Source organism: Rutidosis leptorrhynchoides, chromosome 4 (assembly GCF_046630445.1).
Source record: "Rutidosis leptorrhynchoides isolate AG116_Rl617_1_P2 chromosome 4, CSIRO_AGI_Rlap_v1, whole genome shotgun sequence".
Lineage (NCBI taxonomy): Eukaryota > Viridiplantae > Streptophyta > Magnoliopsida > Asterales > Asteraceae > Rutidosis > Rutidosis leptorrhynchoides.
Genome location: NC_092336.1, coordinates 103,572,585 through 103,595,220, shown reverse-complemented (window position 1 = coordinate 103,595,220; position 22,636 = coordinate 103,572,585). Strand labels below are relative to the sequence as shown.

General features: G+C 34.0%; 2 protein-coding genes and 1 non-coding gene across 3 annotated transcripts; 1 reads left to right on the top strand and 2 right to left on the bottom strand.

The window, feature by feature from the left end:
• Window positions 1–8,222: 8,222 nt before the first annotated feature.
• Window positions 8,223–9,594, bottom strand: LOC139840871 (uncharacterized). Its single transcript, XM_071831112.1, has 2 exons — window positions 9,561–9,594; window positions 8,223–8,971 (listed from the first exon to the last, which is right to left on the bottom strand). Exons 1-2 carry the CDS (start codon window positions 9,592–9,594, stop codon window positions 8,223–8,225), a joined length of 783 nt encoding a protein of 260 aa, XP_071687213.1.
• A 752-nt stretch (window positions 9,595–10,346) lies between these two features.
• Window positions 10,347–10,428, bottom strand: TRNAS-AGA (transfer RNA serine (anticodon AGA)). The gene has a single exon. It is a non-coding gene; the product is annotated as a tRNA-Ser (tRNA).
• A 1,809-nt stretch (window positions 10,429–12,237) lies between these two features.
• LOC139844193 (10 kDa chaperonin, mitochondrial-like) lies at window positions 12,238–13,943 on the top strand. The gene is made up of 3 exons (XM_071834407.1): window positions 12,238–12,511; window positions 12,611–12,750; window positions 13,732–13,943. Exons 1-3 carry the CDS (start codon window positions 12,407–12,409, stop codon window positions 13,778–13,780), a joined length of 294 nt encoding a protein of 97 aa, XP_071690508.1. The 5' UTR covers window positions 12,238–12,406; the 3' UTR covers window positions 13,781–13,943.
• Window positions 13,944–22,636: the final 8,693 nt, after the last annotated feature.

Sequence of the window (22,636 nt, the reverse complement as noted above, 5' to 3'; positions counted from 1 at the left end):
ATTATTTCTATATGCCTTTTTGTTTTGGTGTTGTTTCTTATGTGTAGACAAGGTCATCTAGTCAAGCGGCCCAACAAGGACAAGGTTCAAACCAAGGAAGACAACAAGCACCCGTACCAGATCAAAATGATCCTGCTATTTGGTTAGCTTATGTCCGGGATCATGAGGACTACGCGGAAGAATATGAATGGGTGGTAAGAAAAAAATGTGAGGCCACTTGGTATTTTGACCCGGAACCATTGGTTCAAGCAAGAGAGTACAATATAGTCGCACGAATGTTAGAGGTGAAACACCAATTGTCATTCGGACAAGAAATCACAATTCGGGCATGGGAACGGGTTATGCGGATAAATGAAACCATTTACCCCGAGATGTGCAAGGAATTCATCGCAACTCTGAACTTTCAATGCATTTTAAATCCGAGAATGCAGGATTTTATGAGGTTTAGATTGGGAGGTTTGGCTCGATCAATGAGCCAAATCGATTTAGCTCGTGCTTTGGACATATATAACGAGCTAGATGACGATCAATTGGACGCATATCTCCGACAGACAGAGTATTACGATTCCAGCTACAATCCCAGAATTTTTTGGAGCGACATAAGTAATTACCAATTCGCTGCTAGTCGAAGCACATTCACGAAAATACATCATTAAGAGGCGAAGTTAATTCAGAGGTTGGTTTCTTGCACATTCAATGCAAGAAGGGAAGGAAACAACAAGGTAACGAGGCTAGACGTTTTTCTGATGGACAAAATCTACAATAAAAGTCCAGTTGATATTCCAACCACCGTGGCAAAATATCTAAACGAAACAGGGACAAGAAATATAAACCCTATTGTAGGTGGTCACTATATCACTCGAATAGCGAGCTCGTTTGGAATTAACTTTGACCGGCTAGTAGCAAATCCAGACATGATGGAACCTTTGGGAAGTATATACTATATCAATGCCCAATTTTTGCAGCTCGACCAACACAATCGGCTCATTCCCTTTGTTCCTAGGATGGAACCACCTCAAAACCCACCCCGTGCCCACGATCATGAAGCAGGTGGTAGCGGTGTCGGACGAGAAAATGTGCAGGAGGAGGTTCACATGGAGGAACCTGAAAGTGAAGAAGAATTACCTCAGTTTCAAAGGAGAAGGCGTAGGCAGACGCAAAGGACACGGGAAGAAGAGTTGGAGGAAGTGATTTCCGGTTTTCATGATTTTCGGGTTGGTTATCAACACAGAGATGACCAATATGAAGAGCAAAGGCGACAATTTAAAGAATTTCAGGAAGAACAACGGGAGCATAATAGGGCTTCAAGGTATGATCAAAGGTGGGGAATTACAGGGGCGATTGGCTTCGCCATAATGTTAGTTTGTATATGCAACACCCACAGGATTATTATGCCACTTCCTACCAAAACCCGACCTATTATAACACACCGAACAGAATTCCGAGTCCTCCCTTATACGATGAGCAAGCGGCTATGCAGGAAGCACAGACGCGCTTTGAGGACCAATACCCGCGCGAGAGACCTCGAAATGATGGTTCGGGAACCTACTCCAGATGGCCTTTTGGTAATTTCTCTAGTGATGATTAGAGGGCAAATGTACCTTATTTGATGATTGGTAACAATTTGGTGATTTTTCAGAAACTTTGGTTTGTAAATATTTGAATATTTGTATTGTAGACTAATGTTTGTGGTGGTTGTGTTAAAAACACCATTTTTATCTATTTAATTTTTGTGTGCTTGTTTATTTCTTATTGTTAAGGTTTAGTGATGCTGGCATTAAGTTCAGTGACGTACAAACATTTTAGAATTTGTGATAGAGATCAAGGAATGAACGATGTTCTTATGCTGGCATTAAGTTCAGCGCCATCGCTCACCTAAGTTTCACGATCTCAGGCTTATTATCAAGGTTTTTCGAACTCTTTTCACACAAATGCCCTCGTGAATTTTTTTAAACTTTTTTTTTAATTTTAAGTAATGAGGGCCTTACTTAATCTTAAGTGTGGGGGGAGGTAATTCTCTCGGGTACATCTTGGCTTACTTTCGAATTCTTAATGGAATGGTGAAATTTTTTTTGAAATTTTATCTTCATAAATTCAAATTTTGTTTAAAATTTGTAGATTTTAAAACTAGGTGTATAAACCGAAATTATTATCACGAAACAAATTTAGAAACAACCAAATGATTGAATTTATTTCGGTTAAAAGTCATAAAACTAGTAATCATATAAAAGGGATAATCAACATGTTTTACCACATTCTTAATGGAAATAATTATTAAAGCCTTAACGAAAAAGCCAAGTGTGGGGGATTTTACCAATCTTTTCGAATTACTATCACAAATTTTTCAAAATTAAAACGGTTAAAGTACGTTTGGCTTGAAAAAGGAATAAAAGTCACTAAACGAAAGGATGCATCTAGTTCATCCTTGAAGGAAGTAAAGTCTTCCGAATTTCGCCTTACTTGATATAGCAAACTTCCTAAACTATGTCATTTCATACTAATATCATTTCACGATATAAGGTACAGTGGGAAGGGAAAGTCTTGAACTTTCAAACCCGAAAATAAACTTGGTAGGGTAAATCCAAGTCGCTATCCAGTGCAAGACCGATTACGGTGTATAAGCTGGAGCAGGATCTGTCCCGCGCGATAGCTTAGTCTTCGCAGTTTTAACCCTTGATCTTAATTGTACAAAATTGTCATGAAAGACCGATATTTATATCGCGTCAGGGGGTGCCCGGTTAAGAGTTCCATGATACTACAATCATGGGGGCGAATAGCTTGCTAATTGCCGACTGAGACTTCGGTTTTCAGTTACCCTCAACCGGAATTTGAGGTTAAAATCGGAAAACGTGTCTAGTTATAAAAAACTAGCAATGACATTTTCAAAATCTTAAAACGTTTTCTCAAAGATCCAATTTTCCCTAAGGATCCAAATTTTTAAAGAACTTTCATCGAAGTTCACCTCTCCCAAGCAATCCAAATGTGTGCGTGTGTTTCATAAATTGTGTGTGTACCCTCACGAGTGTGTATTCCAATTGTGTAAACATGTGTTCATATAGCGTGCGTTGTGTTACAAAATAATGTGTGTGTTTTGTGTACTTCGTGTGAATCGTGTGAAAATTATGTACCATATAGCGTGAGTCTTTGTGTGTGTTTTGCGTGATTCGTGTGATTTATGTATAATGTACTTCAAACAATGTTTTTGATTCATATATATTTGTGTTTTGTATACGCATGATTAGAACAAGACTTGCTTGAGGACAAGCAAGAGTTAAGTGTGGGGGATTTTGATATTACTCAAAATAGACATATCATTAGTCACAATATCAAGTCCTATCGTCGGTTATTTCATACGAATTTGTAATATTTCCATTATTATTCCGTTGTATTGTAATTAAGCAAAGAATCATTGAATATTTGAAGAAATGTTGAAGATAATGAATGAAACAACTCAAAGATCAAAACCAGAACAAGAAACGAAGAAACAGAAAAATGAAAGCTACAGTGCGCACCGCGCACTATCCGCACACACCACCGCGCACTCAAGACTTTGATCAGAACATTTGATTAAAATGGAAACCAGAGAGCGCCCCGCGCAAGTTCAACAGAGCGCGTCGCGCACAACAGAGCGCGCCGCGCACTTCACCACGCACAAGTACCTGAAACGTCCAAATTGAAGTGCGATCGTGAACTGGAAAGTAAAAGTGTGGTAGGTGAGTAGTGCGCTCCGCGCACCCCTTATGTGTGCGCCGCGCACAGTGCTTTCCAGTTACTTTTCAGCCTTTTTAAACCTCTTTCCAGCTTCATTCCAAGGGGGCCAGTTTTCTTTCTGTTCAGAGACGAAAACATATCATTCAAAACAGTTCTTGAGCTTATCAAAGTGCATCTAAACACTAAAATCATTGAAGATTCAAGGATCATTCAAGGGCTTCATCCAAGATTACTCTAAAAAGGTCAATCTTGTATTTACAATGAATTCTATCTTTGTTACTGTTATGTTTAAGTTTTCTAGCATGATTGTTGGCTAGTTCCTTTTATGTTCATCTAGATAAATAACCGAGATGTTGAATGTTTACTTTTGATTGATAGTTACCATGCACGATAGTTTGATGTTTGAATACAAGAACCATTCTTGTTAAGTTTAATCTTTTCGATTCAACTAGTTAGTATACTTGTTCAACTAAGAAACACCATCTTGCTGATTTAGTATATTGATTTACACCTAGTGACAAGTGTTTGCCCGTCTTTTACCAAAAGGGGTAAGTTGCATTCAAACGGTTAATCTATATAGGAATGTAAGAACGACTCTTGTAGATACTCTCAGATAGCTTAATTGATATGTGTAGTTGTCTAGGTGAACGATCAATTCCCTAGAATCTGTCATGCATATTTTCACTACTCAATTCCATATAACTAATAGGTGTTAGTAATTTGCCTTATCTAGTGACGTTTATAGGGATCTTATTACCACACTTAATTGATTACTTGGGTTGGGTGAATTGAACATTTAACCTGACCAAGGGAATGAACTAAGCTAAACCCTTAGTTGACATAGGAGTGGATCATGATCAACACACCATTGACTTGATCATTCTTCAAGTCTTTATACTAGTTGAATTAGTTGATTACAAATAGGAGGTCTTAGATGACAAGAACATCACTTGCGTCGTGTAATCCCGTTTGAGTGTTTATTCAAGACTACTCTTGGTAAACCGATCAATTAGTTCTCGTGCATAACCAATCAATCCGATCTTAATCCTAAATAAACATTCACATCGAGGGTAAAAAGTCTAGATGAGCATATTTCATCTCTTTGATATCAAAACTATCTTAATTGCTTTCCTTGCACTTATAAACTTAAAAGACCAAAAATATTGTTTTACTTTTACTCTTCTCTGATTTGGCTAATCGTTAAATAAGCCACAAAACATAAATCTTGTACCTTTAAATTTCATTTACTTAGTTAATCATAATATAGTTTATAATTCTAGTTTGACTAATACAACTGTCCTTAGAACGATACACGGAACTAAACCAGTTACTATACTACTACACGATCGGGTACACTGCCCGTTAGTGTGTAGCAATCTTTAATCGGTATTTTTCCATATTATTTTATACGACAATTCATATACCACTTTATGACACATCAATTACAAATACTATTATTATCATTATTATTATTATTATTATTACAACAAATATTTTTATACAAAATATATTCATTACCTATATCATAAATCAATTAATATTACATAATGTCATGTTTTAACTAATATAATATTATTTATATATCAGGTACATACTATAACAGATTATAAGTATTAATATGAAAATATATAAGGACATTAGTCTTAATATGATGTAAACTTAGTTGATTAATATTATATGTGTTAATATATATACTTGGTATAGGTTCCTGAATCCAAGGCCAAACCAACATTGTTTCAATGCCGTTATATGTATTTTTACTACAAAATACAGTATGGTGAGTTTCATTTGCCTTTTTACCCTTTATATTTTTGGGCTGAGAATACATGCGCAATTTTTATAAATGTTTTACGAAATAGACACAAGTAATTGAAACTACATTATATGGTTGAATGATCGAAGTCGAATATACCCCTTTTACTTGGTAACCTAAGAATTAGTAAACCAGTCTACTAATTGACGCGAATCCTAAAGATAGATCTATTGGGCCTAACAAACCCCATCCGTTGTAGCGGATGCTTAAGTACTTCGATGTTGTTTTATCATGTCCGATGGATGTCCCGGAATGATAGGGGATATTCTTATATGCATCTTATTAATGTCGGTTACCAGGTGTTCAATCCATATGAATGATTTTTGTCTCTATGCATGAGACGTATATTTATGAGAAATGAAAATGAAAATCTTGTGGTCTATTAAAATGATGGAAATGATTATTTATGTTAAACTAATGAACTCACCAACCTTTTGGTTGACACTTTAAAGCATGTTTATTCTCAGGTATGAAAGAAATCTTCCGCTGTGCATTTGCTCATTTTAGAGATATTACTTGGAGTCATTCATGACATATTTCAAAAGATGTTGCATTCTAGTCGTTGAGTTCATCAAGATTATTATTAAGTCAATTATAGTTGGATATATTATGAAATGGCATGCATGCCGTCAACTTTCGATGAAATGAAAGTTTGTCTTTTAAAAACGAATGCAATGTTTGTAAAATGTATCATATAGAGGTCAAGTACCTTTCGATGTAACCAAATGTAATGTATTCGTCCAGATGGATTAGGACGGGTCTCTACAATTCGATTCATATATATAAAACTACCTTATTCGAAGGTTTAAACTTATAATCACTAGAACATAGTTTAGTTAATTCTAAACTTGTTCGCAAACAAAAGTTAATCCTTCTAACTTGACTTTTAAAATCAACTAAACGCATGTTCTATATCTATATGATATGCTAACTTAATGATTTAAAACCTGAAAACACGAAAAACACCGTAAAACCGGATATACGCCGTCGTAGTAACACCACGGGCTGTTTTAGGTTAGTTAATTAAAAACTATGATAAACTTTGATTTAAAAGTTATTCTTCTGGGAAAATGATTTTTCTTATGAACATGAAACTATATCCAAAAATCATGGTTAAACTCAAAGTGGAAGTATGTTTTCCAAAATGGTCATCTAGACGTCGTTCTTTCGACTGAAATGACTACCTTTACAAAAATGACTTGTAATCTGTATTCCCGACTATAAACTTATACTTTTTCTCTTTATATTCATAAACTTAAGTTCAATATAAAACCATAGCAACTTGAATCACTCAAAATGGATTTAAAACGAAGAAGTTATAGGTAAAACAAGATTGGATAATTTTGCTTGTTGTAGCTACGTGAAAATTGGTAACAAATCTATATTAATCATATCCTAGCTAACTTATATTGTATTATACATGTATTCTATTATATTATGTAATCTTGGGATACCATAGACACGTATGCAAATGTTTTGACATATCATATCGACCCATGTATATATATTATTTGGAACAACCATAGACACTCTATATGCAGTAATGTTTGAGTTAGCTATACAGGGTTGAGGTTGATTCCAAAAATATATATACTTTGAGTAGTGATCTAGCCTGAGACGTGTATACACTGGGTCGTGGATTGATTCAAGATAATATATATCGATTTATTTCTGTACATCTAACTGTGGACAACTAGTTATAGGTTACTAACGAGGACAGCTGACTTAATAAACTTAAAACATTAAAACGTATTAAAAATGTTGTAAATATATTTTGAACATACTTTGATATATATGTACATATTTGTTATAGGTTCGTGAATCGACCAGTGGCCAAGCCTTACTTCCCGACGAAGTAAAAATCTGTGAAAGTGAGTTATAGTCTCACTTTTAAAATCTAATATTTTTGGGATGAGAATACATGCAGTTTTATAAATGTTTTACGAAATAGACACAAGTAATTGAAACTACATTATATGGGTGAATGATCGAAGCCGAATATGTCCCTTTTGCTTGGTAGCCTAAGAATTAGTAAACCGATCTACTAATTGACGCGAATCCTAAAGATAGATCTATTGGGCCTAACGAACCCCATCCAAAGTACCGGATGCTTTAGTACTTCGAATTCGTTTTTATCATGTCCGAAGGATTTCCTGGAATGATAGGGGATATTCTTATATGCATCTTGTTAATGTCGGATACCAGGTGTTCACCATATGAATGATTTTTATCTCTATGTATGGGATGTATATTTAAATATGAAATCTTGTGGTCCATTATTACGATTTGATAAATATATAAGTTAAACCTATAACTCATCAACATTTTTGTTGACGTTTAAAGCATGTTTATTCTCAGGTGATTATTAAGAGTTTTCGATTTTGCATGCTAAAATATGGACAAGATTTGGTGTCAGCATGCTTGTATAATATTGTTTAAAACTGTATTCGAGAATTACTTTGTTGTAACATATTAATATTGTAAACCAATATATATTGGTAGTGTGTAAGTGTGATATTTTTAGATTATCATTTTTTGATAATCTAGGTGGAGTCCTTTTAACCTTGTCGATAAAATAAAGGTTATGGTTTGTTTTAAAAACGAATGCAGTCTTTGAAAAATGTCTCATATAGAGGTCAAAACCTCGCAACGAAATCAATTAATATGGAACGTTTATAATCGATATGAACGGAACATTTCACATAACACAAAAGTAAGAATCACCAACTTCATTCTGAATGTGTTTTCGAACCTTACTTGTAATAATACTCAATATTTCTTTTTGAATATCACCTGAAGTAAACTTTGAGTTATAAGGAGCATTCTCTAGCACGACTTTCGCAACATCATCATTATATGAAGCTAGAAGTTTTAACAACTCGATAAAATTACCACGATTATTTGATTCAGCTGTTTCATCATTCCCTCGAAAAGCATAAGCTTGGAATGTCAACCAACGAGTTACATTCACCGAAGCTTTCAATCGTATACGGTTCTTCAAAACACCCTCGGCACTTCTCTTTTCAATGACATTTTGAATGTGCGCTTTCTGGTTCAACAGATTCTCACAAGATATAAGGGCATCTTTATGTTGGGAACTACCAATATGCTTTAAAAAAGGACAATTATTCCCATTATTAACTTTTTTACACTTGTTGAATCCTTTAACGGTAAAAGCATTTGAACCATTTCGAACATTTGGTTTGTCACTGAATAAGTAACAAATGAAACAATATGCAGAATCTGTTGTCGGAGAATTCTCTAACCAATTCTGAAAAATACCGAACCATGAGTATTGGAATCCACGAGTGTGTTTCTCTATACCTTTGCCAGGATACACATTCAAACGAACTTGAAAAGGTCCGACGCTTAAATAATCCCGTCTTACTTGTTCTTTCTGATTCGGTGGGTACTTCCAAATTGGTTGTCTTTTTCCGGGATCTCTTTCTAAGAAATTAGGATTCACTTCAACATTATTTGGCCTTTGAGTTTCAGTAGGATGCTCATTTAGTTGTTCCGCGGAAACTTGGAACGTTTATTCTCTTGATTTGCATCATTTGTTATGTCGCTGGATTGTCTTTTAAAAAATGAAGTTATTTTTTTCGGTTGTGAATTTCTAGCTACTGCAAAAAAAATCAACACATAATTATTCTAGGAGTTTAATTAACCATTCAATTAAACAAAGTGTAATGAGTCCAAAGTTATTCATCTCACGACTAGTACAGTGTCCATTTTACAAATACATCAAAAACCAAACAATCAAACATATCACTAGAAAACAAGACTTAAGAAAACTAAAGATACCAAAATTTCATATTATTAATAACAATATAAATATAAATATAAATATATAATTAATAAAAATGGCTAAATCAATTATATAAAAGGATTAAAGGGGGCTGTTGAGCTGTTCGACTCACTTCAACATATACTGATATACATATACTATTTGATAAGTATTAAGTATATAAATATATATAATGAATTATATAATGTAGTATAATAAATAATAATAACTAATAAATTCGAAATATACCTTTTGGAGTGGATGGAACTTGATCTCCATCCATCTAGTAGATTAAGAAAAGGAAAAGCAACAAAAAGAAAGGTAGGTTGGGATTTGGGAACTTGGGATGAAGACAAGAAAGTAAACTAAAAAATCAATTTTTTCAAACCCCTAAATATTCAAGAGTCGTGTTGGAATTACTTGGGATGGCCCAATTATAAATTTTCATAATGAACACTTAAAAATAAAATTATTACTACATAGTCCAAATTTTTGTGGGGTGGCCAGGGCCCACCCCTGCCCCTCGCATACTCCGTCCCTGTGTATAGTGTATAGGGATAATGTGCCCTCCTTCAAATAGCTTAAACAGCAAAAACCGTCATGTGTTTACTGTTTAATTCATCATTCCATCATGACTCCGTATTCTTTAAACTACAATTACAATACACTTAAAACCCATCACTAGATAGTTCAGTGGTTGGGACCCTGAGTTTCTTGCAATAAGTTTCGAGTTCGAATCCCATTTGAGACGAATTTTTAGCGATGACCATGAATGGATTGGAAACAGTCAGAGAATAATGAGTTACTAATAAAACTCATAACATGACCAGAAATAATGACCCTCAAAGAAACTAAAAATATAAATTTAAATGAAAATAGTATAATCGCAAACATATAATATAGTAAGCTTCTCGGAGCTAATTTGATAAATTTGATAAATCATTAATTCTACCAAAAAATTTGATAAATCATTAATTCACCAAAAAATTAGAAGCTGTAAAAGGTTGTGTACTAAACGAATTAAAATTACAATAGCGTGGTCGGCAGGATTCGAACCTGCGCGGGCAAAGCCCACATGATTTCTAGTAATGCCCGATAACCACTCCGGCACGACCACCATTTGTTAGAAGTTCGATGATCTCTCTATATAACTAATGTTTGAATCTTTTATATATAATATATATATCTATCTATATCTATGCTATTTTTTTTTTTTTGACAAAAAAAACGAAAACATTAAAACTAAGTCTTTTCATCAATAAATGAAAAGACGAACACAGATACAAAAGAACCAAAACTACCTCAAGGCTCGAAAGCAGTAAACGAACCCTAACACTAAACAAGAATCAAAAGCTAACTAAAACCGAGCCTTGAGCAACTGGATTACAAAACGAACCCGGAACACAAACAAATACAAGTCCAAATTAACACTATCTAAACAAATAAGGGAAAAAAACACTCTAAAAACAACTAACTCAACAACAAACCGATCACATCTACCCGACAACCGCTTTACCTTTTCGTGTCTTTGTGATCGGCTTAACAATCACTCCAAATCGAACAAATTTCTTCTTTGACCGATTTTCAATCGCATAAGACGAAACCTTTGTCGTAGCGCTACCAATCCTAATACCCGGCACGGAAGGGGGTAGCCAACCTTCCTCCTTAAGGCCCTCAAAAAAGCCAATGTTTCGATTCAGTTTTACACCATCACCACTGGTACCATTATTGTCGGACACTCCAAGATCTTCTCCTTCTCGAGGTTCGAGCTCGTTACCATCATCAAACGACTTGACCGACTCCTCTTCATCCCTAAGCGTAAACCCATTATCAATCGACTCCGCAATAGAATTAACAACCACATTTGTATCCTTCATGTCTCTACCCGAACGCTTAGCCTTCAATTCTTCCTTCTTTTTCATCCTCTCCTTCTTCAAACGAATCAACCTTTCCGCAAAAGTGATGTTGTCTTCATTTACATGTTTAACTTTAATATTTTTTGACACATTATTATTTGCAACATGCTGGGGGTTAGACATCACATTTGATACTTCAACAGAAGCATCAATTGGAGCAGAAACAGTGCGATCCACAATCACATGAGCAATAATGTCGTCTGAACGAAAAATCGGACTCAAAACAGGCACTTCAGCAGCTTGATGCTTATCACAAATATATCTATGCTATTGCTATTTTTTATTTAAATTAAAGTTGTATATTAAAAACTACACTCCGTTTCATATTAATAGTTCATTTTTAAATTAAAATGAAGAGAGGTATTATATTATGTTATCTTTTGTTAGAAGATTAAATATTTAACACTAGATAAGTTTATAACTTATAGTTTCAACAACTTAATAAAAGTTGATTTGATTTTGCAATTGGTAATGCTAACAAAATTACTCTGTATTTACTTAATCTTGTTATTTTTATTTTTTTATTTATTATTATTATATTTATTTTTTCAGAAATAAAAAGATATATATCATGTCATCTTTTACGTAAAGATTAAATATAGACTTTCATGTAAATTTATTACTCCATCCGTCTCCAAAAAATATGAACTCTCATGTAAATTTATTATCTCTTTTATTTTTCTTTTCCTTTAGTGCAATCGGTAGTTAAGTGTCTTTTGTTTGACTTGTTTTAATTTGTTTCGATTCTTAGTAAACTGTGTTTTCACTCAGTTGGTGGGCTCGTTAGTTTAATTTTCGATGTTTAGTCACTTATGTGCCTAAGTTTGGATTTTTCCCATTTTAGCTGTTGTATTTATTGATATTTAGATTTAGATTTAGATCAGTTATACGTTATTACGTTTACTTTCAAAAAGAAAAATAGTACGTATTAAAAAATAATAATGGAGTCCTCACAAATGGGCTTAACTTTAATAGGCCCAGTGCTCTAAAAGATAAGCAGACTGGTCCACAACGTGTGCGGCGCCGGAAACCGAAAACCCTTAAAACCCTAAAAATTAAAACCTAAAAGCCCTAGAACCTTCCACCACCGTATCAAACCCTGTTTAAATCTCGTGAAAACCCCTTTTCACTTCACATTTCATCAACCAATCAATTGATATATCTTCTTCTATTAAATTAATGGCGAAACGTTTAATTCCATGTCTCAACAGAGTATTGGTTGAGAAACTTGTTCCTCCGTCTAAAACCACCGCCGGTATTCTTCTACCTGAGAAATCATCCAAGGTAATTTCTTTAATTTTTATTTAATTCAATTTGTGTGGATCTGTAATTGGTTAGTCATGTCTATCGATTGATTGATTGATTGATTGTATGGATTTGCAGTTGAATTCTGGTAAAGTTGTTGCTGTGGGACCGGGAACTCGTGATAAATCTGGGAATACGATTCCGGTTGGTGTTAAGGAAGGTGATACAGTTTTGTTGCCTGAATATGGTGGTACTGAAGTTAAACTTGGTGAAAAACAGTAAGTTTTTTTTTTTTTTTACTTTTCTTATCTTATCAGTTATTATTACAATTACAATTATCTTAAAGTTTAATTTACTCGTTTGTACTAGCTGTATATGAAACTGTATTTATTGAAATTATTAATACTACTTGTAATTGACTTGTTTGATTTATATAGCCTTATAGGACATATTAGAACATTTTTACTTAGTATTTTATTTTGATTTAGTTACACTATTTATCTTAGTTATAATGGAATATATGTATTCTGAGAACTGTATTTATTTGAAAGTTAAGGTGAGTGCTCACCAGTATTGTATGTGAACTGCATAATGATAATTATGGTGGTTATATATAAATGGATCATATAATAGCATTTGTCTAAAGAAGTGTAATAGTATATTTTTTTTTTTTTACTTTTTGTTAACTTTATTACTCAAATAAACTGATTTATTAATTCGGTTTGTGCATTTTATTGGTATTATTATTATATGAAATGGGCATGAATGTCAAAGATAGGGGAGTGCCTTGCATCAATGGCTCTGAAATACTTACAGGTTTTCTGTAGGGTGCCCTAACATTCATCTGCCCTTCACATCAAATCTATTTTTAATTTCACATATTTATTAGATTAATTTGTGGAGTGAACTTAGATGATGGTATCATAGTACGGGTCTTGTGCTTTTGAATTTGGATCGGTGTGAAAGCTAGAACGCCTTTGTTTTGCTTTTCATTCGATCTCATGTTCAAATCATCATTCTCATTCCCGCCTCCAAACGCCATTACATATTTTACTCGAACATGCCTTTTTCGGTCTTTTAGTGAAGTATGCCTTTTCTACATGTTATTTGAGGGATTTTGTTTTTAATAATTAATAATGGTTTTATGTCTTCTTTTATCAGTAGTGATTATTATGATTATTCAGTAGTGTTTTTGCAAGTATTATTGAAATTCTTCACCTTGAAACTGATACTCATTGAGTTGGTCTTTTTTGGTGCAGGTATCATTTATTTAGGGATGAAGACATTTTGGGAACTTTGCATGACTGATTGTTCAGAAATCAAACTTGTTATTTGATGGGATTTAGTTTGGCTATTTTAATGTTATCTTTAAGATATTTAGACTTGTTGATGAGTTAAATGATCTGTTGCCAAATGCTATTATATTTCAACTTCATAAATACTGGTATGCAATGCAGTAACATTTACTGAAGTTAGTTTCTTTTTTAGATAAACGCCCTCAACTACAAAAGAAACGGGGGACTCGGAAGCGCCTAGAAAGTATCTAAAACAAAAACTATCTATGAACGAGCCTCCGTTAACAACCCGGAAAAAAAACCACTGCTTATCTTTACTCATTAATAACCTTTTAAGTATCAAAGATGTTTAACTTTATTGAATATAATGAAAGGTTGCAAAATTTTCTATTCGATTTGGAGGGTAATTGGTTGGGATTTTAGGAGTCGGGAAATTAATCGGGTTATACTTTTTATACATTAAAAAAATACATTTTAAAATTACATCTTTTAGAAGAAAACTATAAACTTCAATATAATTGTCTAAAATAAGTTCATTTTAGTTTGTTTGTCTTTATATATAACCACGGCTTATCTTCACTCATTAATAACCTCTTTAAGTATCAAAGATGTTAACTTTATCGAATATAATGAAAGGTTGCAAAATTTTCTATTCGATTTGGAGGGTAACCAGTCGGGATTTTAGGAGTCGGGAAATTAATCGGGTTATACTTTTTATACATTAAAAAAAATACATTTTAAAATTACATACTTTAGAAGAAAACTATAAACTTAATATAACTGTCTAAAATAAGTTCATATTGTTTAATTTTTATTTTCCAAAAAACAAAACTATATAGATAACAAATCTTTTTCTCGAAAAGAGAAAAAGAAAAATACAAGATCCAACAAAAACCGAAAATCAGATGAGGCTCGAGAAAGAAAACAAAGCCTAACCGACCTAGCCGAACATAAGCTAACTAGACTCGAGCCGAGCCATGAACCAAGAAACGCTCAGAAACATACAAAAAACGTCAAAAGGAACAAGTTAACTAAACACGATACAAGATGACAAACCCCCTAACCGGCACCATCATCTTCTACCGTAACAGAAGGACACGACACAGGGATCAAATTACACTTGTTATTGTTGTCGACACCAATATCCATGCAAGCCTTGAAAGAGAAAGACGAGTCACTTCCTACCCCGTCACCACCAATAAAAGCCGAAGAAAGTGGACTCAATCCATGCTTCCTATACTCATAAAAAAAACCACCTTTCACCTCCGACCGACTCGAACCCGATCACACGTACGACTACTTACAAGACCCGACTTTTCGGAGCAGCTTTGAACGCATTTTGAATCGCAATCCCATCTTTGTCATCTTCATTGTTGTCCCATAAACCAAACGAGTCTCCCGAAGCAACCTTTTTCTTAGCCTTTTCTTTCGTCTTGCCTTTCGGTCCAAATAGCTTCACCTCGGGATCACGCCATTTGCTCGAAGGTTTAACCCACTCACGACAAAAACCTTTGCACGCTACATTAGTGCAAATACAAAATTTCCTACCCACACTATTGGTTGTAGCCACATTCGCCAAATTGTCCAACAAACAAGCCGCATAAGAATTCTTTCTCCCCGAGCTAGAGACGTTTATACCCGAACCTATAATACCACTTGAATCCAACCCGTTCACCGGCCCCGAACCCTCATTCACAATCTCATTCAGTTTTCGTTTTTTGTTGACAAAACCTTGACCTTCAAGTGTCCTATCAATTTCGGAATAATGAACGTTGTACAGATCGGAACTCACACAAAAATCGAAACTCACACAGAAATCTCCATCAACATTTGCACTAACTCTATCCTTAGATAACAGCACCTTATTTTTGTTAACTTGAAAACCATTACATTCCACACCTGAAAGGGCCTCGGGGCCCAAGCTAGCACTCGCCACACAATCCGAAACAGGAACAAACCCACCATTATTTTGTGAGCCCAGACCAAAAACACGATTAGGCCCGACACTACCAGATGGGCTAGATAAGCCTCCCACCACAGCCGGAACATCAACGGCCTTCTGCACAACGATCTCAGGAAGATCAACAGTAACCGAATCACTCGAAATCGGAGACGCAAACGAACGATTTGAAGACACCACAAAATCCGGTGAAGAAGATAACGCCTGCTTTTCACACAGGTGGTTTCTACAAATGCGAATGAAGATCCCAAATTACTCAAATTTACCGATGCTTGATCCACTAACAATGCACTAATGCATTTTGTTTAAATATTCTAGAATTTTAATTCAAATTTATTTTAGAAAGTTTGATCAATTTTGACATTGACCCATTCATGAATTGTAATCCACATAGTAAATCTTGCAGTGTAATCGACAAAATAAATCTTGCAATTGTAGGTCTATTAAAAGTTAACTGAGTTTAACAAAGGTTTCTTTGTCGTCGACGTAGCAAGTGTAGGTCTATAAGTTGTGACAAAACTACAATGACAACTTAAAAAATCTAATTCCTTAAGTAGCACAATACAAATGATAATGGCATTACGTAATAAATCTATCTTGTTCTTTTCAACTTAAAAAATTAATTATCATTACGTAATAAATCTATCATGTTCTTTTCAACTTAAAAAATCTACTTCCTTAAGTAGTACAATACAAATGATAATGACATTACGTAATAAATCTATCATGTTCTTTTCAAAAGTAATTATGCGAGTTCAGTTTGTATCTAAATAATTGTTGAGAAGAAATATAATATCAACATGATTAATTAAGAGACTTAAAGTATAGTTCGCAACGAGTGGTTTAGTCCTCCTCAGGAGATCCCAATCGCTGTCCCAAAAAAAAAAAACAATGCTGGATGATTTCATTCATATGTTCAATCGGTATTTTATACGCCATACAAGGATCATACAAAATCGGCTATGTTAGGCCAGTATAACAAAACTAGTGAAATGACCCGTGAAACTACGGGTTTGGTTAAACGAAACAGTTTAATGATATGTTTTAGGAATTAAGTGAATGTAAATGCTAAAGTTGTTTAAATTAATGACTCGTAAAAGCACAAATTCTGACCAAGAAACTTGTCGTTGTTTTTACAAACATATAGAGACATGTATTTTCACATACATATGTAACGCAATTAATCCCGTAAAGAGAATCCATATTTGAATATTAATATTATAATAATTATTATTATAATTATAATTATAATTATAATTATAATAATAATAACTGATAATAATAATAATAATAATAATAAAGTTTGCTTGAAAAGACTTGTGATGAAGCTTAGAGTAGATGAAAAGATCCATTAAAAGATTGTGTAGAAGATGAATGAAACTATTTTTTGAGGAGATAAATTTGAATTCTTTGTTAAAAGAGAGTAAGAAAAGGAATGCAATTCATTTAAATTTTCTAGGGTTTTAATTTTATTTGGGAAAAGGGAGATATTTGAGGACGGCGATTTGTATCCATATATGCTTTTTGATTTAGCGAATATATTGCGGAGCATGGGGGTAATTTTATTTACCATATAAAAAAACAAATACTCCATAAATTACAAAAATCAATGGTACGGATCATCAACAACATGTCCATTACACGGTATTACACTATATGCTGTTTTAAAACAAAGTTTGCATTCATAAAAAGAGATAACGTTTTACCAACGACAAATGTTTAACAAGAGTAACATGCTTCTATGAATAGAAAGCATTTAAAAATAGTACGTGACACTAAGGTTATTACAAAATCATAGTTCAAATGTAACATAAGTAATGAATGAAAGGTAAAAATTCCATGATTTAGACGTCTATAAACAATGCAGCGGAAGTCTAACACATCAAGTCTAATATAGCGGAGGCAATAAGCGTCTTAGTTACCTGAGAATAAAACATGCTAAAAAGGTCAACATGAATGTTGGTGAGCTATAGTTTTATTGTAATCCATAATGTAATGTAGACCACGAGATTTCGTATTCAAAACAGTATGAAAAATATATGCTTAACCGTGGGCACTTGGTAACTAACTTAACGTAAAATAATGTATCACCCCCTAAAAGTACACTTGGCGAGTGCGTTAAAACAGACTAAGTATTAAACACCCGTTAAATGCTAGCGCGACTAGCCCGAGTGGGGATGTCAAACCCTATGGATCCATATCTAAGACTCGCGTCTACCGGTTCATAAACCAATAGTTAAACGTTACCGAGCTAAGGGGAAAATTTGTGCCGTTATGTCACCCACACATATATAAAGTTAAAGTACTCGTGTCTAGTATGTAAAACATAAAAAGCGCATGTATTCTCAGTCCCAAAAATAGTTAAAGTAAAAAGGGAGCTATAACTCACAGTGAATGTGCGGTAAAGTCGATATGAAAATGTAAGCAAGTAGTAAGTTGGTCCAAAGGTACTCAACCTAAGTCAAAGGTTACTAAGTCAGTAAATCGTCCCAAAAAGTTTAAAGGTAAATAAGTTAAGTCTTAAGTATCATCATTATCACTATACGTAAAAAGATAAAGTAAGTTTTCAACAAGAATAGAGATCGAAACGAATAGCTGAATTCGTACAGCCGTTACGACCTCTATACAAACTGAAATGATGCGCGGTCAGTGGCCAAGGCCCCGTTTGTGAGTCCTCTTACCTCTTTCAGAAAATTAGATCCTAACCCGAAGTCTTTTGATCGTGGCGACGGTCAAAGCGCGAGTAGGTCAGAAATTTCAGCACGTCGTTACAAAGACGTAGTGAACTTTGGAAGGCTATAAATCCCAAACCGTACATCGTATTTAGGCGAGTCTTAAACGAAAAGTCATCTACACATCCCGAACTTTCTGGAAATCAACTTTGCAGAAGCTCCAGGAGTTAGATCAGACCCTGAAAACAGAAACAAGTGCTCCGGTGGGTTTCTCAGTGTTTGATGCTCATCACGGTTCTCATCCTTGATGTGTGTAAGCCTCAATTGTACAACTCCTTGATGTTTTAGCATCATTTTGACCAAGTTTTAACCATCAACACACAATGTCAAGACTACGAAGAAATACAACTCACTTAAGAGTTTTAGAAGGATGATGAACCAAGGTTACATCATGTTCTTAGTTTCAATACAAATACAAGTTCTATTCAAAAATTAAAGCTACAAACTTTGATTCAAATCAAACAAGCAAGACCTTAAGTTATAGAACTTAGATCTTAGATAAACATTGAAGACCTTAGACTAGAAAGTCTAGATCTTGTGTTCTAGATGATACCCTAAGTTATAGAACTTAGACTTTTAACTTTTTCAAAACATTAAGTTATAAAACTTATATTCTTACAAAGTAGAATGAATGTGAGCTAATGAGCTTTGTTTTAACAAGTTAGATGACCATAAGTTACATAACTTAGATCAAACAAAATAATGAAACCCTAAGCTAGAAAGCTTGGATTCTTTAACAATACTCATGAGATTTCAAGCTAGAAAACTTGTATCTTTGTTTCATGAAAACACAAGTTTATAAAATTAAAGTGAAACAAATTAAAGAAGATCATAAGTTAAATAACTTGATCTCTTAACAAACCTTTGTAGAAACCTCAAGCTAGAAAGCTTGAATTTCTAACGTTCTTGAAGATCTTTAAAGCAAAAAGTTAGATCTTCAAGTTTCATGAAGATCATAAACACAAGTTTTGATCTTTTAACAAAAATAAAGAGATCTTAAGGTATAAAGCTTAGATCCAACAAAGTAATAAAGATTTAAAGCTAGAAAGCTTAAATCTTTTATGTTCTTGAAGATTTTCCATCAAGGTTTGAATCTTCAAGATATAACAAGATCAAAAACTAAAAAGCTTGATCTCTTGATGATGATTTCGTGATTTAGAAAGAAAAAGGAAGAAAGAAATTTAAGAAACTTACAAGTTCTTAAGCTGTGTGAGAAAACTAGAGAGAAAATTAGAGAGAAAGTGTGTGTTTTGAGAGAAAATGAAATGAAGTGTGAAATGAGTGTTTGAATTTAAAGTGGTGGTGGTGGTGGTGGTGTGTCCCCTAGGCCGACGGTCACCATGGTGGGGATGGGGGGGGGACCATTTTGCTTTGCATGGGTGGTGGTACAAAGGTGGTGCTTGCATGTTTGGATCCCATGTAACATGGTGTAGGAAATGGTACAAAAGCATGCTAGTGTGATGGCTTAAATCTTCATGGGTTTTGTCCTACATCTTAATGGATCATAAGTCCATTAAAATGGGCTAACATAATAGTCCAATAGCTAGAGTAGGGTGGGACTAAGTCCATTAAGGTAAAAAGTCCATTAAGACTAACTAGTGTGCATTAGTAAAACACTAAGCATAATTAAGCAAACAATAAGCCAAGTAATTGTCATTAAGAATAATAATTAGGATTTAGTAGTAATAATATTCCAATTATGACCAAAGTTTAACGTGTGCCAAGTACGTAGCTCGTTTTAAACAACAAGTGACACTAATGGTCATAAAAGCATTCGAGGATCAAGTTAAGTGGTTAAGCACTTAATAACACGTTGTAAGGTATTAACGAAAGTAATTAACATGAATAATGATCCCAGAATATAATATAGCTCTGCACGCACAAATATGCAGTTTCGTGAAAGTAAAAAGTATAAATATAAGTCGAAAAAGTCGGGTCGTTACATTACCCAACTGTTAATTAAAATTTCGTCCCAAAATTTTAAACTGAGGTAGACGGTAGAGTCGGGAAAAGGTGAGGATATTTCTGCATCATCTGATCCTCCCGTTCCCAAGTGAATTCGGGTCTTCGTTTTGCATTCCAACGGACTCGGACAATTGGAATCTTGTTGTGCTTCAAAGTATTGACCTCGCGGTTCATGATCTCAACAGGTTCTTCCACAAAGTGGAGTTTATCATCAATCGTAAGCTCCTTGAGTGGTATGACAAGTTCTGGTTCGGCAAGACACTTCTTCAGGTTCGATACGTGGAAAGTGGGATGAACAGAACTTAACTGAGATGGAAGGTCTAAACGATAAGCAAAAGGTCCAATACGTTCAAAGATTCCAAAAGGACCAATATATCGCGGATTTAACTTCTCACGCTTTCCGAAAAGGATTAAACCTTTCCAAGGTACGACTTTTAACATTACGCGGTCACCCACTTGGAATTTGAGATCCTTACGTCTAATGTCAGCATAACTCTTTTGACGATTACGGGCCGTCTTGAGCCTTTCCTGGATTTGAACTATTTTCTCGGTTGTTTCATGGATGAGTTCAGGTCCAGTGATTTGCTTATCACCTACCTCGGCCCAACAAACAGGAGAACGACATTTACGGCCATATAAAGCTTCGAAAGGTGCGACTTTAATGCTCGAGTGATAGCTATTGTTGTAAGAGAATTCAGCTAGAGGTAAATGCTTTTCCCAAGCTTTTCCGAAATCAATAACACAAGCACGTAACATGTCCTCCAAGGTTTGAATCATGCGTTCGCTTTGTTCGTCTGTTTGTGGGTGATATGCGGTACTCATGTCTAAACGTGTTCCCAAGGCTTCTGATATCGGGAAAAAAGTCACGTTTTTACCCCCTAAATTGAGCCCCAAAACAATAAAGATTAAAACTTTGTCTGCAAAATTATTGCTTTTTTGGTTGATTTTGTAGATCAAGTAATTACAAAGGCGATGCATAAAGAATCAAGCAAAACGGAGCTAAAATGAAGATTCTAGAGCAAAAACGGTGAAAGACAAGAAATCAAGTTACGATTCAGTGAATCAGACTGACCAGGCACCAAAAACGGCTTGCCAAACGGCCTGCCTGTAGTGACCCGAACTTTTCCATGTTTATATATATATATATTAAATGAAATTGTTATTTACATGATTAAGTGTTTCCAACATGTTAAGCAATCAAACTTGTTAAGACTTGATTAATTGAAATAGGTTTCATATAGACAATTGACCACCCAAGTTGACCGGTGATTCACGAACGTTAAAACTTGTAAAAACTATACGATGACATATATATGGTTATATATATAGTTAACATGATTTTATTATAAGTATGTTTCTCATTAGGTATTTTAACAATGAGTTATATACATAAAAATGAGACTATTAATTTAAGAAACTCGAAAACGATATATATAACGATTATCGTTATAACAACATCTTACTAGGTACATATGAATCATATTAAGATATTGATACACTTGGTTAATTATGTTAAATGATAAGTAAATATATTATTAAGTGTATTAACAATGAAATACATATGTAAAAATAAGACTACTAACTTAATGATTTCGAAACGAGACATATATGTAACGATTATCGTTGTAACGACATTTAACTGTATATATATCATACTAAGATATATTATATATCATAATATCATGATAATATAACAATTTAACATCTCATTTGTTATAATAAATAATGGGTTAACAACATTCAACAAGATCGTTAACCTAAAGGTTTCAAAACAACATTTACATGTAACGACTAACGATGACTTAACGACATAGTTAAAATGTATATACATGTAGTGTTTTAATATGTATTCATACACTTTTGAAAGACTTCAAAACACTTATCAAAATACTTCTACTTAACAAAAATGCTTACAATTACATCCTCGTTCAGTTTCATCAACAATTCTACTCGTATGCACCCGTATTCGTACTCGTACAATACACAGCTTTTAGATGTATGTACTATTGGTATATACACTCCAATGATCAGCTCTTAGCAGCTCATGTGAGTCACCTAACACATGTAGGAACCATCATTTGGCAACTAGCATAAAATATCTCATAAAATTACAAAAATATGAGTAATCATTCATGACTTATTTACATGAAAACAAAATTACATATCCTTTATATCTAATCCATACACCAACGACCAAAAACACCTACAAACA

What these genes read in the sequence shown, in the direction of transcription:
- LOC139840871 (XM_071831112.1), bottom strand. Translation starts at nt 9,594, where the DNA reads ATGGATGGAGATCAAGTTCCATCCACTCCAAAAG. An exon ending in AGTTCCATCCACTCCAAAAG is followed by an intron (nt 8,972 to 9,560) that starts GTATATTTCGAA and finishes CTAATTTCTTAG; the next exon opens with AAAGAGATCCCGGAAAAAGA.
- LOC139844193 (XM_071834407.1), top strand. Translation starts at nt 12,407, where the DNA reads ATGGCGAAACGTTTAATTCCATGTCTCAACAGAGTATTGGTTGAGAAA. An exon ending in TACCTGAGAAATCATCCAAG is followed by an intron (nt 12,512 to 12,610) that starts GTAATTTCTTTA and finishes ATGGATTTGCAG; the next exon opens with TTGAATTCTGGTAAAGTTGT. An exon ending in GTTAAACTTGGTGAAAAACA is followed by an intron (nt 12,751 to 13,731) that starts GTAAGTTTTTTT and finishes TTTTTGGTGCAG; the next exon opens with GTATCATTTATTTAGGGATG.